Here is a 15,216-nt window from a genome sequence, read left to right as displayed (position 1 = left end):
TTCCTTCATCGATCCGAACACAACTTTCGGTATTTTAATACAGAGAATTATCAAGGATAAAAGTTTCTCAGAGGTACCGTAATAACGGAGGATTTTTCAAAGTGACTCTCGATGTATTGAGTCGAAGGCTTTTTCAAAACCCACAAAGACAAGGTACAACTTTTGCTTCCATTCGTTGCATTCCTTGATCATCATGCCCAGGATGTATATAAGGTTGGAGCAGGTGTGAGATGGATGTTTTTCATCTCGTAAGTGTTTATCTAGGGCTGCTTGAATACGGTGGAGGATTTCTGCGAGAAAAATTTCCCAGGGATTGAAAGGAGACTAATGCCCCTCCAGTTATCGCACTTTGATGCGTCTCCTTTCTTAAAAAGTTTAATCAGTGTGCTCTTCCTCCATTCTTCGGGGACCTTCTCTGATTTCCAAATGCAAGAAAAGAGTGCAGTCCACACAGTTATGCAGGCACCTAACGAGGTTTTAATCATTTCTCCTGATATCCGATGGCTTCCTGGCGTTCTGCCATTTTTTAATTTGCCAGCGGATTGTGTCAATTCCTCGGTCGATGGTTCTGCGGTATTGATTTGAAGTTTTAGGAAAGGTGTTGTGGGAATATCGGCCGTGTTGGGGGGGGGGGCTGGGTGTGTTGAGAACTTCCTCGAAGTGCAAGGCCCAAACTTCAGAGATTTCATCGGGGGCTGTAACTGTCTTCCCATTTACGTCTTTCACTGGTCCATTAAGGTTTCGACTTTTCCCGATGAATTTATTAGTGATTCTGTAGATGGTTCGAGAATCACCACGTTTGGCTGCTTCTTCCGCGATAGCTGCCTTTTTTTCTAAAAAATTACGTTTATCCCTTTTGCACTCTTTTTCACTAGCTTGTCTTGGTCTCGGTATAGTTGATTTTTCAGTACTGTGTCACTGTTGTCCCCCCCATCTAACAAACGATGTTTTAGTTTTCGACGTTCTTCAATCATGTCAGATCAGATAGCCACTTGTCTTTAGGTCGCTTTTTGTGCCCAATTGTTTCTTTGGCTACCTGGCTATAGGTTTCCTTTAGGGCGGTCCAGGTTTTCTCCACGCTAACAGCGTTGTCCAGGTCTAGGGCTATGCTCTCAAACCTGCAAAGTAAACTCGTGTTGCAATTTTGTATTGGAGGGTTTAGATGAGTCGTAGACAAGACTCTCTTCGGTTTGGTTTTTCTGTGTGGCTTTCAACTTAAGAGCTAGCTTTGAAATCTACCAGGCACGGTCTGTTGCAACGGTCGCTCTTCTATAGGCTCTTACATCTTGGAGGCTCAATTTTCAATTTTCGTTTATCAAAGTATGGTCAATCTGAATACTTATGTATGATTTTGTGTTGAAAAAAGGTTCCTCCTATGATAAGGTCGTTCGTTATTGCAAAATCAACTAACAGTGTCTACTTCGCCGAGGCCTTGGCTCCCAAGAACCTCAGGACAGTATGACTTGCCGCTCCCCACTTTGACATTGAAGTCACCAACAAAACAGACGAGATCGTGACGGGGGATATCTTTGGCAACGGCTTGCAGGGTGTTGTAGAAGTCGTCTTTTGAGGTTTCGTTAGTTAGCGCATAGCATGCGACTACTGTTAGTTTTGCCTGGCTACCTGCGAAACGTGCTACGGTGATTTTCTCATTTATAGGAGTCCATTTCATGAGGGCTTGAGGCGCCGATTTTGACAGCATTATGGCAACGCCTGCCTCTTTCTTTTTGTCGGTGCCACTGTGCAGGATTGTGAATCCTTTTTTAAGGTTCTGATTTTCTGCACCAGACCAACGGACCTCCGACAGAGCCATAATGTCTAAACCATAACTTTCCATTTCTTCTAGGACCTGTTCTGTCTTTGAGGGCTGAACCATGGTCCTTAGGTTCCAGAAACCAAGTTTTAATTGGCAATTTGCTTCTAAGAATCGTGTCTGGGGGCGGTCTGAAGTCGTCATCAAGGGGTCCGGGAGAGGTCCATGGTCGTCATCAGGTTGCATAGTTGGTATCATGTGGCTCTTCGCTGAACGCTCCTATAGCAAGGCTTTTTTTCTGGGGGCAGGCTGCTGGTCTACCGCCCAACCCTCCTCCTTTATCCAGGCTTGGGACTGGCTGTATATCTACAGGCGGAGTTTATTCTTTAAGAATGACCCCTTAATCACAGAATTCTTTAAGAATGACCTCTTAATCACAAAGGCCGTTAATTAGAATAAATAGTTCTTATGAAAGTACTAAAAAAAAAAACTTTATATCGTAAAGAGCGAGGTATTGACTAGGGTGCGAACCCAATCATATACGTAATAATTTCTGATCGTTTTTTTTAAGTAATGCTGGGAAATCCGGTGCCCCCTTCATAGCAATATCCCTTCCCTCATAAATGCTTCCTCCATGGAAAGATCCTCCACATAACCCCGGACCCATCCCCCCCATTACAAGGAAAGATTCCCCCTGAAAACATCTGTAAACTTCCCAATACCAATGATATATGTAAACATTGGGCAACGTTCATAACTTGCAGCCCTTCCCCAGGGGATTGTGGGGGATTAACCATCCTCAAAGACATAGTTATTATATTTTTCAACCAAGTTGAAGAAAATGGCTATGTCAAAATTTTCATCGGGTAACTTTGGGGAAAAAATGAGCGTAAGGGGGGGCCTAGTTGCCCTCCATTTTTTGGTCGCTTAAAAAAGGCACTAGAACTTTTAATTACCGTTTGAATGAGCCCTCCTACGATATTCTAGGACCACTGGGTCGATACGATCACCCCTGGGAAAAAGAAAAAAAAGGGCATGAGGCTCTTGAAAATCCATGATATCTGTAGTCTAAAAATAAATTGCTACGTATATGTGTAATATGCAGATGTGCTTTGTGGCCTTGACAAGTTACTATACTTGTTTTATGTAGACGGAAAAGATTAGTAATGGTAGAGGAGAATTTTCTGGAAGTAGAAGAATTTAATGGAAGTAGAAGAATTTTCAAATGAAAAAATGTGACATTTTGAAACTGCATATCCGTGATCTTTCTTCCGGCAAAAAATACAAAATTCCACATTTTTGCAGATAGGAGCTTGAAACTTCTACCGTAAGTTTCTCTGATACGCTGAATCAAATGGTGTGATTTTCATTAAGGCTCTATGACTTTTAGTGGGTGTTTTCCCCTTTTTTCGAAAATAAGGCAAATTTTCTCAGGTGCGTAACTTTTGATAGGTAAAACTAAACTTAATGAAACTTATATATTCGAAATCAGCATAACAATCTGATTCTATTGATTTATCTATGGGTACCAAAATTCCGTTTTTTAGAGTTTCGGTTACTGTTGAGCCGGGTCGCTCCTTACTTACAGTTCGTTAAAGAGTGCCTGTTGTTTCCTTGGAAGAAAAAAGTGTTTAGCCAAGAAGATCACACTTGTAGAATTATTAGGGGAGGGCCCGAGGACGTCTTATGGGGGGGGGGGGTCATTAAATATAATTACAATATTCCATACTGCACCCAAAATCCTTCTGCAGTTAGGGGGGGGGGTAGATTCCACTTCCTCTGCACCATTTTGAACACATTCCAAATGTGTTCCTTCAAATGAAGAAAGGTAATGGATGAAATCGCTCTTCCTCAAAATTGGCGTGGTACTGTTCTGTTAGCCGGACAACACGCGAGAAGTGAATTTTGGTTAATGCTAATGAAATAAAACAAAATATTGTGATAATATAATAATTTAAAAACAAATTTGGGCTATATATTTGCACATTAGGGGGGGAGGGGTTTAAAGCATAGCATATATTAAATACGTGACCTAACCTAGGTACCTTTTTTTAATATTCTAAACGGATTGAGAAACCACTGTTTGCAATGCTCTGCTTAGGAATTCTCCGTTGAAAAAACCTGCTTTACTAGTTTATTTTATTATGTTCGCTATACAATATCTCAGCTTGTTGCCCGGCGAATAGAACAGTACCATTGGCGTTAAGTAACTGTAGAGAAATGGATGCTTTGGGTCTAAAAGTTGGAATTTTCTAGCTACTGCCCCTCTCCTCTCCGCAAAAACTTTAACCGTCCCCTTACAGCTGGTGTGGTGTTTGAGCAACGAAGTTGTTCTCCGAGTGAGTGAAAATCTGCATTCCCTAAGATGTAGTTTAAATAAATGAATAAAGCCTCAAATGGATAATTTCACTCCATGAAAGCTTACAAACAATTTTCTATAATAACCTTTCATTTTCAATGATCTGGATGTTTGGTTGAGGATGAATATCCTCGCCTATATATCGCCACCGTGACGCCTAGTATGTCCTCAGAATTGTCCCTGTGCGATCTTTTAATCTACTTAAAAAGCAGTGCTAGAACTCTAAATTTCTGCTTGAACTAGCCCGCAGCTACTCAAAGACCACTACACTGGCTCGAAGCGATCATCTGTAAAAAACAATTCACGATGGAGGAAAAATAAGAAATTCCAAATATTCATATGTAAAGGAATGAAAACTTCTACCGTAAGGTTTCCAGGCCTGTTTAAATTGATGCAATATTTTTGTCATGATCACACAACTTTCGGGGGCTCAAACTTTGGACTTTAGTATCGGTTGCTCTTAACAATGTCACAGTATTTTTCAGACCGTTCCAGTAATATGATCGGTCTGAAAAAGTCCGTTAATCAGATCATAGTTGTATGCACTGTAGGTGTTACAGTAGATTATGCAAGTAATATCTATGCCAATTTAGCCGACCTTCAACCATGTTTGCGGAAGAAGGATTTGATTTTTTTTTGTTTTGTTTTAATTGATATTCGTGATAAAATTTGACTTTTTTCCGGTGTAATTGCTTTGAGTTTTGAATTTGAATCTGACAATTCTCGGGGACGTGGATAGCGTATAAAGCCTCGTTAGCATTGACGAAGACTTTATTTTCTTTTTTTTAATCAAACAGTTCGTGGTAACGAACTGTAAGTAAGAAGCGACCCGGCTCAATAGTAACCGAAACCCTAAAAACCGGAATTTTGATGCCCATAGATATATCAATAGAATCAGATTTTTATGCTGATTTCAAGTCTATAAGTTTCATTACGTTTAGTTTTACCCATCAAAAGTTAAGCGCCTGAGAAAATTTGCCTTATTTTGGACAAAAAGGGGAACACCCCAAAAAATCATAGAACTTTAATGGAAATCACACCATCGGATTCAGCCTATCAGAAAACCCTACTGCGGAAGTTTCAAGCTCCTATCTGAAAAAATGCGGAATTTTGCATTTTTTTTTGAAAGATCACGGATTTTTTTTTTTTTTTTGTTTTTTTTTTACCAAGGGTGATCATATAGATCCAGTAGTCCTAGAATATCATAGGAGGGCTCATTTGAACGGAAATGAAAAGTTCTAGTGCCCTTTTTAAGTTACCCAAAAAATTAGAGGGCAAATTGGCCGCCCCTCCCAAGATCATTTTTCCCCAAAGTAACCCAATCAAAATTTTGAGATAGCCATTTTGTTCAGCATAGTCAAAAATCTAATAAATATGTCTTTGAGGATGACTTAATCCCCCACAGTTCCCGAAGGAAGGGCTGGAAGTTATGAACTTTGCCCATTGTTTACATATAGCATTGGTTAATGGGAAGTATAAAGACGTTTCAGGAGGGATTTTTTTCTCATGTGGGGGGTTTACAGGGGAGGATGTTTCCTTGAGGGAAGGGACATTTCTATGAAGGGGCGCCGGATTTCCCAGTATTATTTAAAAAACGATTAGAAATTAAATTTTAAAAAACTAGTTTTTTCAACTGAAAGTAAGGAGCAACATTAAAACTTTAAACACAAACAGAAATTATTGAGTATATGAGGGGGTTCGCCCCCTAGTCAATACCTCGCCCTTTTCGCTAAAGTTTTTTTTAATACTTTCAAAAGAGCTATCTATTCTAATTAACCGGCCTTTGTGATTCAGGGGTCTGAGATTCGAACAAAACTCGAGCTTTAGCGTAAAGAGCAGGGTATCGACTAGGGGGCAAACTCCCTAATATACGTAATAAAACATACGAATATAGAAGTTCGTTACGTAAGTTAATTCGTGAGTTACGTCAGAACAAAATTTCGAGAAAGCCATGTAGCCAAAAAAGTAAAATTAATATGCAAATTTCGTTTTAATTATTCTAGTACGGTGAGCCAAAATCAAAGCTGCATTAATTCAAAAACGTTCAGAAATTAAATAAAAAAAGACATGTTTTTTTTAACTGAAAGTAAGGAGCGACATTAAAACTTAAAACGAACAGAAATTATTCCGTATATAAAAGAGGCTGTCCCCTCCTCAACGCCTCGCTCTTTACGCTAAAGTTTTTTATTGTTTAAAAAATATAGTTGTGATAAAGTCAAACTTTAGCGTAAAGAGCGAGGCGTTGATGAGGGGACAGCCCCTTTCATATACGGAATAATTTCTGTTCATTTTAAGTTTTAATGTCGCTCCTTACTTTCAGTTAAAAAAAACTGTTTTTTTTTTTATTTAATTCACTGTTTTAGGACAATAAAGAAGCACATCAATATAAAACAATGATTTCCAAGTTGAGGGTAAAGCTTGTGTTAAATAAAAAATAAACACTGCAAACCAGCACTTATTCAGGAATCTATGGGGGACAGGCCTTTAAATAGCTTAAACACAAGCGAAATGTCACAAAATTCCTTGACAGCTTGAGATTGGGTTGGAGTGGGGATATGGGCCTGAAGCCTTCCTCAACCTGAATGAGGCAAGATGAGGAAAGGCTTTTTTCATTTGAACTCTCTTATTAAGAAGGCAATTAAGTGTATTAGCACACAACAGGGCCAAATTCCCCAAAGACAGCATAGCTGATGGTGCTGGGGACCTTTAATCATATGCCTAAGTAAAGAACGATGTGGACATAATCTATTATTTATTTATTTTTATTTATTTTTTGGTTTTTTAGACCAGGGCACTTCGTATCGAAGGAGTTGTCGTAGAAACTTCAAAAAGGGCTCATTTGAATGGAAATTGAAAGGGCTAGTGCCTTTTTGAATAAACAAAAGTGATCGGATGGCAACTAACCCCCCTCCCACGCCCACCATTTCCCCAAACACATCTAATCAATTTTTTGAGATGAAAGGTACTGAAATCCTTTATTTGAGAATGACAACCCCCCAGCCCTCAGGGTAAGGGTTGTAAGTTATAACCTGGGGACTTATAAGGCTTCTAAAGAAAAGATAATCGTATAAACTTCGGAGGGGGCTCATTGGATCGCTAATCAGAAGTTTTAGTGCCCTTTTTTAGATTCACTGATCGGAGGGTGGATACCACACACACACCTCGTATTTTTCCGAGATACATCTGATAGAAATTTTTGTATTGCTATTTGTTGTCAGAGAAACTTTGAAAAGAGCTCATTCAATTCAAAATTGAAAGGGCCAGTGCCCTTTTTAATTCAAAAGTGATTGGAGGACAATTAACCCCCTTCCCACGCCCACCATTTCCCCAAACACATCCAATCAAAATAATAGATAACCATTTTTTTCAACGTAATTGAAAGGTCCAGAAATTGTCTTTGATGATGACACCCCCCCCCTCTACAGCCCTCAGAGCAAGGGTTGTAAGTTGTGTCCTGGGGGCATATAAGGTATATATAAAAAGGGTGATCGTAAAACCTCCGGAATGGGCTCATTTGATTGGAAGTCAGATGTTCTAGTTCCTTTTTGGGATTCAAGGTGATCAGAGGGTGAAACCCCCTTTCTCCCCCCCCTCCCCAAAAAAGCGTCGTATTTTCCCAAAACGCATCTGATAGAAATTTTGAGATGACTATTTGTTGTCGTAGAAACTTCAAAACAAGTTCATTCGATTGGAAATTGAAAGGGCTGATGCTCTTTTTGATAGTCGAAAGTGATTGGAGGGCAAATTACCCCCCCCCCCCCACACCCACCATTTCCCCAAACACATCCAATCAAAATTTTGAGATTGAAAGGGTGATCGTATAAACTTCGGAAGGGCTCATTGGATTGGTAATCAGAAGTTCTTGTGTCCTTTTGAGATTCAGAGTGACCGGAGGATGGATACCCGCCCCAAACACACACACCTCGTATTTTCCCGAATGCACTTGATAGAAATTTTGAGATAGCCATTTGTTGTCTTAGAAACTTCGAAAAGATCTCATTCGAATGGATATTGAAAGGGTCAATGCCCTTTTTATTAGTCGAAAGGGATTGAAGGGCAACTAACCCCCCCTCCCACGCCCACCATTTCCCCAAACACATCTAATCAAAATTTTGAAACAGCCGTTTTGTTCAATGTAATTGAAAGGTCCGGAAATTATGTCTTTGAGGATGACACTGCCCTCAGGGCAAGGGTTATAATTTATGGCTTGGAGGCATATAAGATATTAATTGAAAGGGTGATCGTATAAACTTCTGAGGGGCTCATTGGATTGGTAATTAGAAGTTCTACTGCCCTTTTTAAGATTCAGATTTATTGGAGGGTTGATATCCCCCCCTCGTAATTTCTCGAAATGTATCTTATTGAAATTTTTGAGATGGCCATTTGTTGTCGTAGAAACTTTGAAACCAGCTCAATCGATTGGAAATTGAAAGGGCCAGTGTCCAGTGCCACCTCCCTGCCTTCTCAAGACCAGAACACAATTTGCGCTTTACTGAAAACGAAACAGGTTTGAAATGTTTTCACCTTTCTTACTTTCATAAATAAAAAATTGTCAGAACCTTAAGGAAGAAATATCAGTATATGACAATTTAACTGACAATCCACGGTCATTTGTTTTTTTTTAGTAAAGCGCAAATTGTGTTCTTGTCTTGAGAAAGCACGGGGGTTATCAGCCCTACTCATTATATTTTTTGCTCGGTTTGAGTTTGACTCGGTTATTTATTGTAATTTCTGTTCGTTTTGAGTTTCATTTATTTATTGATTGTGATTTGTGGTATTTTTACGCTTGGAAGATTATTTGACTTTATTTTTGCTCATTTTTGGATTAATTAAGCTCTTTACTTTTCTTTGAAAAACTTGTCTTGTGGAAAAAGTTTTTTAAAATAATACATACAAACAACTACCCAGGAATTAAATTTAGTCGCACCCCATTTTCTGGCTACAGTTTTTTTCTCAATTTTATTTTGTGTGTTTGGTCTCCACAACCTAATTGACTCTGGAATAAGTTGCACGCCAATCGCATAAAAAAAAAAGTTTCTAGTTCAGGTGTTTCGAGCCCGTGCCACAAAATTTTCCTATCGCACAGCAACATTCGGATGTACAAGCTCCATGTCCCTCCGAGAAAAAGAAGTTTTTGGATTTTGGAAAACAGAGATTTATTTTGTCTTTTTTTTCTGCCTTAAGGTTCTCTTAATCCAAGGGGTAAAGGATATAAGTTTTGAACAAAGGAAAAAAGCCCCTTTCGGTTATGATTTTTTAGGGGGGCGTGCCCCCAAATTAGTTTTATTACGTTTTCTTAGTCCCAGGAACGACGACTGCAAGCTAAAAACTCATCATGGACAACTAGTTGCTTGGTCCTTTTACGAGCCTCCAAGTAACCTTCTCCTTTCTATGGAAATCTTTGGTCCCCCTAGTCCAGGCAATGATTCTTGAAAATTTAGTGTGAATTTTCAATTTATTGTCATTCTTGCACTTCATTTTTTTGGGGCCTTGCCCCACTGAAAACTATTTTTTCCAATTTTTGGGCCATATTTTCAGGAGGAAGCAATTTTTTTCAGTGTACTCTTATGTATTACACAATAGTTGCGTGACTCTGAAACCACTGAAAGCCAAAATGTTCGGATAAAGGGAGAACCAGGATGTCTCTTTCTGGATGAATAGGCCATGTTTCAAATCTAATAGATCTCAACGTGTTAAGGTAAATATTTTAACAATTAGTTGAAAGTTTACCTGCGCTCAAGGGAGAGGTGTTGGGGAATTCGTAAATTTTGAAGGTTTCTACTAAGTCAGGTATAAATAGTATTTGAATGACCACCTGAAAAAGGAACCAAGTTCTTCAGAACGTGTCAAGAATTATATTTCAGCAGAGGCTCAATTCATTGAGGCCCACTCTTATTTTAACACCCCTTCCCCGAATCATCCCTTGGCTGTGGCCACGACCTTTTTACTCTGGTGCTTGGAATCCCCTCGGTTTTCCTTTCTCCTCTTCTGTTGAAACCCATGTTTTGACATAGATATAGGTTAAAAATAAGAATCCAAAAGTGGTGGATTTTGCGGGAAAAGAGGTTTGATCCGTATTATTATTTTGGCTCCTCAGCCCATTTGTTGTTCTCCATAGAATCTGTCAAAAACATATAAAAGCCGCAAAATTTGGAAAATCTGTGGGCCTAAATCATGCAATTTTGGAGAGCTCTGGGGGGGGGGGGGTCATCACAGGGCACGTGCAAATATGCATTTGGGTGTCTGGCATTTCTTTCAAAATTACTATTCACTCTGAAACAAATACTTAACAATTTTTTCTTCCTTACCTAGCATTGAACGTTTCCTCTTGCATGCAGAATGCGGAAATGAGGGTATATGGGATGAAATCATACATCGACCTGGTTCATTGAAAGAAATAGACCTTCAGTGTCTTCACGGTATGGAAGAAGAAGAGAAATTTCAAAGATTTGCTCGTCATGGTCAGTGGAAGGTGTTGGACATACAAAGATGCGAAGGTCTCACTCTCTCTAGGGTGTTTGACCTGCTTAAATTCAACCCTGGTCTAAAATCGTTGACTCTTCCTGGGTCATTTCTGCCAGTGAAACCAATGACAGAGGAAGATGCCAAATTGGTGGAGGCAATCAGAAAACATTGCTGGCGTAATGAGGTCTGTCATTTTTCATCTTTTTAGAATTAAAGTTCAGCTGTTTTGATCTTCCTCATTATAACGGCCACCTTAAACCCCTTAGCTCAACTTTTAAGCTTCGAGCAGTTGTAGCTTGAATAGGGTTATGGCCAAAATTCCATTTTGTAGGGGTCAATTTTCTCCCTTTAGTTTTTTTTTTTTTTTTTTGCATTGCGTAAAAATATAAAAAAATAGCGAGAACATTACATTTACAATACATTTTGACGTTAGGGGAGGGGGCGTGGCAACAAATAGGAAAAGCAAAACTCGTGTTAAAAATATAAGAAATTATAAGAACTTCCGAAAAAATCACAAGATTTTGAGGGGGGTGCAAACAACAATTCTGCTCCAGCAGAGCCTAATTTTCTTAGGGTTGGTGGGGGGTAATTCCGGGAAGGGTGTATATAGCTATTTGGTAGTGCACGATATATATTTTTATAAAGTTTTGGTAACTTTTCACATATTTTGTGGGAGGGGGCGGGGGGCTCTTCTCTGAACACCACTGGCTGCGTTATTAAATTTGAATTTATTAGTTTTAATAAGAAAACACTTGCATGGTTGGGTTCATTTCGTTTAGAGACTGATGGAAGTGGAAACATCTATCAACTCTTCCAAGTGTGTCCAATGGATACAGCAAAGTCGGTGACATGATGTTGCCATAATCGCCAAGCAGTTGTATGGGAGGTTTCAGTCCTAAAGTTTTTTCTATGACAAATTGTGCTTAAGTAGTTTCATAACAAAATATAAAAAAGCTTTAAGTTCATCAGAGAACTGGGTGTTTAAAGGTGTGTCTCCACCGTCACAATTTTAGCAACAATTTCTTGAACAAATAAATGTTGACTTACAAAATATTGATTGCAGACAATTTGCCATGAAATGATTTACTCCCAGATTAAAAAAGAAGCCCTTGAATTGAAACAAGGTAGCTTTAAATTAAATTTTAACCTGTAAAACCCAGAAATCGTCCACAGTTGCTTCGTAATTTTAGAAATACTAGTTTATTTTTATGCTTTATATTTTTTGAATTTCGTGCTCAAAATCAATCAACAAATTCAACAGCTTTAACAGCTTTCGTTTCGTTGAAAACATTTGCTGACAATTGTTGCAAAACTTATTACTAACAATTTTGGGTACCATTAGACTTATTCTTCCTCTGGTCAGAGGTGCGTTGACAATACAGATGGACCCAGGTGTCAGTGTCGTTAGTCATCTCCAGAGTGGTCTGTCCTGGGCAATGATTGGAGGTTCGTTGAGGTCAATGCTCCGAGATGTAAGTCGGCCGTGGATGACGTCCGGCCATTTTGTGTGTGGCCTACCTCTGGGGCGTTTCGAGTCGTTTTCAGTCAAATTGAAAACCAGTCGGGTGGGTGTTTAATTTGGCAGACGGAATGGATAACCCCTATGTACAAATATAGGAAATTTGCATTTTTATTAAGAAGGATGATCGCAGTTGCGTGTTTATCTTTTCATTTTTCGGAGAGTGATCGTGTCGAAGTATTAGCCGTAGAACATGAAATAGGGTTCATTTTAACGGGAATTGGATTTACGGATTTAGTCATCAATGGGATTGTTTATTTGCAAGTTTTGTGGTGTCAATGGGGAAAATGTGACCTGTTCTAATAATATATTTAATTTATATATAAAAACTTCGACAAGTTTTTACTTCTCGTGATGCTAATTAAACTGATATTTTTTTTTTGCTTTTTGGTTAAAATAAATTTCAACTTTGGTAACATAAAGTGTTATAGCGTCCTTTGATTGCCCTTGCGAACAAAAATGTTGTGGAAGCAAAAATTTGGTTAGGTTTCATCGGTTGGACGTTGCAGTTGTTGGCTCTCAACAGAAAATGGTAGGCTATGTTTAAAAAAAAAAAATTTTACATTAAAAAGAGGATAACAAGTCTCTTTACGACAGTCTCAACATGGCAGTTTCTGCTTAAAACCAACTTAATTTTTTTATTTCCTCACATTCAATCAATGTTGTTACTTCATCATGCACAATGTTTATAAGCTAATGGCGTTTTGTCTTGGGACAAAAATCTACACCATTGTTTTTTTTTTTTTTTATTTTTTTGTTTTTTTTTTTTTTTTTTTTTTTTATATATAATTCATCATGTGCAAGCTAAGACTTCGTTACTTTGCCTCAAAACATGACATCTATTATTTGTTTCCTATATATTTGATGGTAAGAAGATTTGAATATGTCTATCACCGAGTGGTTGTCACATGAACACTGTAGTAATAATTACTTTTAAACTTTAACGCTTCACATAACATATTTGATTAATACTTATACTCAAATATCGACGCTTTTAAACTAAGTGTAAAGAGTTGGGTTTAATGGGGACAACAGCCTTCCTGTTACTGAGAAACAATTGAATCCATTTTTTAAAGCATAAATATTCAAAAGGTAATTGTTTGTACAATAATTAAAGGGTGTAGCCCCCCCCTCCCCCTCATGTCTATGATAACGTTGAGTGAGATATTAAAAACTAACAGAAAATTAAAGTTCTTTGAATAAGTTTTAAATGAAAGTATAGAATAACATTAAAACATGAAAAACTGAGATTGCCCTGTAGACGAGGGGGGAGCGACCTTGTTTACATTGTTTTAAGGAACGAGAGCTCTAACGCAAGAGCAGTTAGATAAAGAAGCCATTTTTTTTGTGACAATGAGAGCTTACTTATCCACTCATAATTAGCAACTGACTGTATTTGTTGCATTCTAAACTGCCTTCGGGTAGATACTACCCAGACTCAGGGTAGAGGATGGAAATTAAGGCAGAAGCCCTCGTTATGCACAGGATAGTTTCTGTTTTTAGTTTTTGATGTTTCTACTCACTTTCTTTCACAGTTCATATAATTATCCAGTAAACATATCGCAGATCATTTCTGGTCTTCATTCTCGGTACGAACAAAAAGCTACTCCCACTTCTTTCTGAATTAGCGGGTTAGTTTGTTTCCGATTGTTTCCAACAAAGTGCATTATTTGTAATAGCGGGTTTCCACTTGTTTCCGATTAGATCACAGTCTGACTTGTCTACCTTTGAAAAGATCTGATGCCGCCTATGTTTCTATCTGCAAAAACGTTCTCTGGAGCACTCGCACCTTGGTCCGGGTTTTTATAATGGGTGAGATAGGGAAAGATCATACTGGATAATTATATAAACTGTGCTTTCTTTTGAAAAAAACTTGTTTTTACTATTTAAGCAGAAAAATAGTATCGTTGGTTTTAGCGTTAATAAACGGATTATTTGATTAAGGAAAATGTCCAGTATTTTTTTTTAGTGGTGGTATGTGGGTTTGACCATGGATAATATGCTTGTGTATATTTGAAATTTGAACACAGATGCAATTTTCTTCTCCCTGAGATTTATCCGAAAGAGCTAACCAGAACATTAAAAAACAAACCGTATGAAAATATATGTTTTTCTTGTTTTCAATCAAATAAAAATCCGTCCCCTACCCGTCCTCAGTGACTGATCTCTTCGATCCTATGTTCGTAAGTTCACTACGTTTGATTTTTGATTTGATAGAAACGGTTTCTAACAAAAAATATGAGTAGGCCTATTCCGTAGCCAAATCTTGTGTGGGTTTCATATTTTCGTATTAGTCCTTATTTTTATGGAGTGTCGTCATGAACAGACCAAGGTACGACTATACGGCAATTCACAAGTGCTTTGACTAGTTTATTATTTTTCTTCAAGAGGTATTAAAGACTTTTTGGCGATGGGGCTCCCACTTTCAGAAATCCCTTACACCAGGTGGCTAGTGCCAAGCGTGGCGGAAGTGTGCCAAGCGTGTGTGGCACATGTAGCATTCTGAGATATACACCATGTAGCGCAGAGCGGTGCCCTCTCGAGTGTTGGTAAAGAGAACTGTTTTAAATTATAATTACTAGTTAAGTTGTCGAGAATTTGGATCCAGGTGTGGGCCAATTTTCTACCAACCGAAGGGAACTTAATTTTCTAAATAGACTACTAACTTGCCGCATATACGGCATTTTGAGGGATGGATTGGGACATTTTCTTTTTAGGTGGAAAGAGTTTGTGAATTTAAGGGGGGATTTGTTTATTAATGGGAAGGATGAGCGGCTATTTGGGATTCTTAAATCAATCTCTCGTAGATATATAGCATCAACATTTTGATTTTAAAATGTTTTAAGGCCCGGAAATTGAGTTTTGTCTATTTAGATCAATTTATTTTTATCTGTTTAATATACGGCTTTATCAGCCTTGATACACATCAGCTTTATCAGCTTTCAAGTATACACACACATATCAGCCAAGCGCTTTGTCAGTAAAATCTTGACAAATTTAATAAATATAGCTTAAAAGTGGTATAGTGAATATCGTGAGAACCTCATTAGCTAATAATTAATGTTTGTTGATTTTCCTGTTTGATTATTCAGAAAAGAAATTACTATTGTCATTTCCGCA

The 15,216-nt window shown here is 38.2% G+C and overlaps 1 protein-coding gene across 2 annotated transcripts in view; it reads left to right on the top strand.

The window, feature by feature from the left end:
- LOC148954892 (uncharacterized) overlaps positions 1 to 15,216 on the top strand; it is a 415,568-nt gene that overhangs the window by 207,485 nt on the left and 192,867 nt on the right. For both annotated transcript variants that reach the window (XM_089107977.1, XM_089107976.1), the window contains exon 5: positions 10,425 to 10,761. In XM_089107977.1, the coding sequence (XP_088964103.1) occupies positions 10,425 to 10,761 (337 nt within the window). The remainder of the gene's footprint in view (positions 1 to 10,424; positions 10,762 to 15,216) is intronic.

Source organism: Artemia sp. Qi Xiang Cuo, chromosome 2 (assembly GCF_049724085.1).
Source record: "Artemia sp. Qi Xiang Cuo chromosome 2, ASM4972408v1, whole genome shotgun sequence".
In the NCBI taxonomy this organism is placed as follows: domain Eukaryota; kingdom Metazoa; phylum Arthropoda; class Branchiopoda; order Anostraca; family Artemiidae; genus Artemia; species Artemia sp. Qi Xiang Cuo.
The sequence above is the reverse complement of the archived record's forward strand: the minus strand, read 5'-3'. Positions and strand labels throughout refer to the sequence as shown.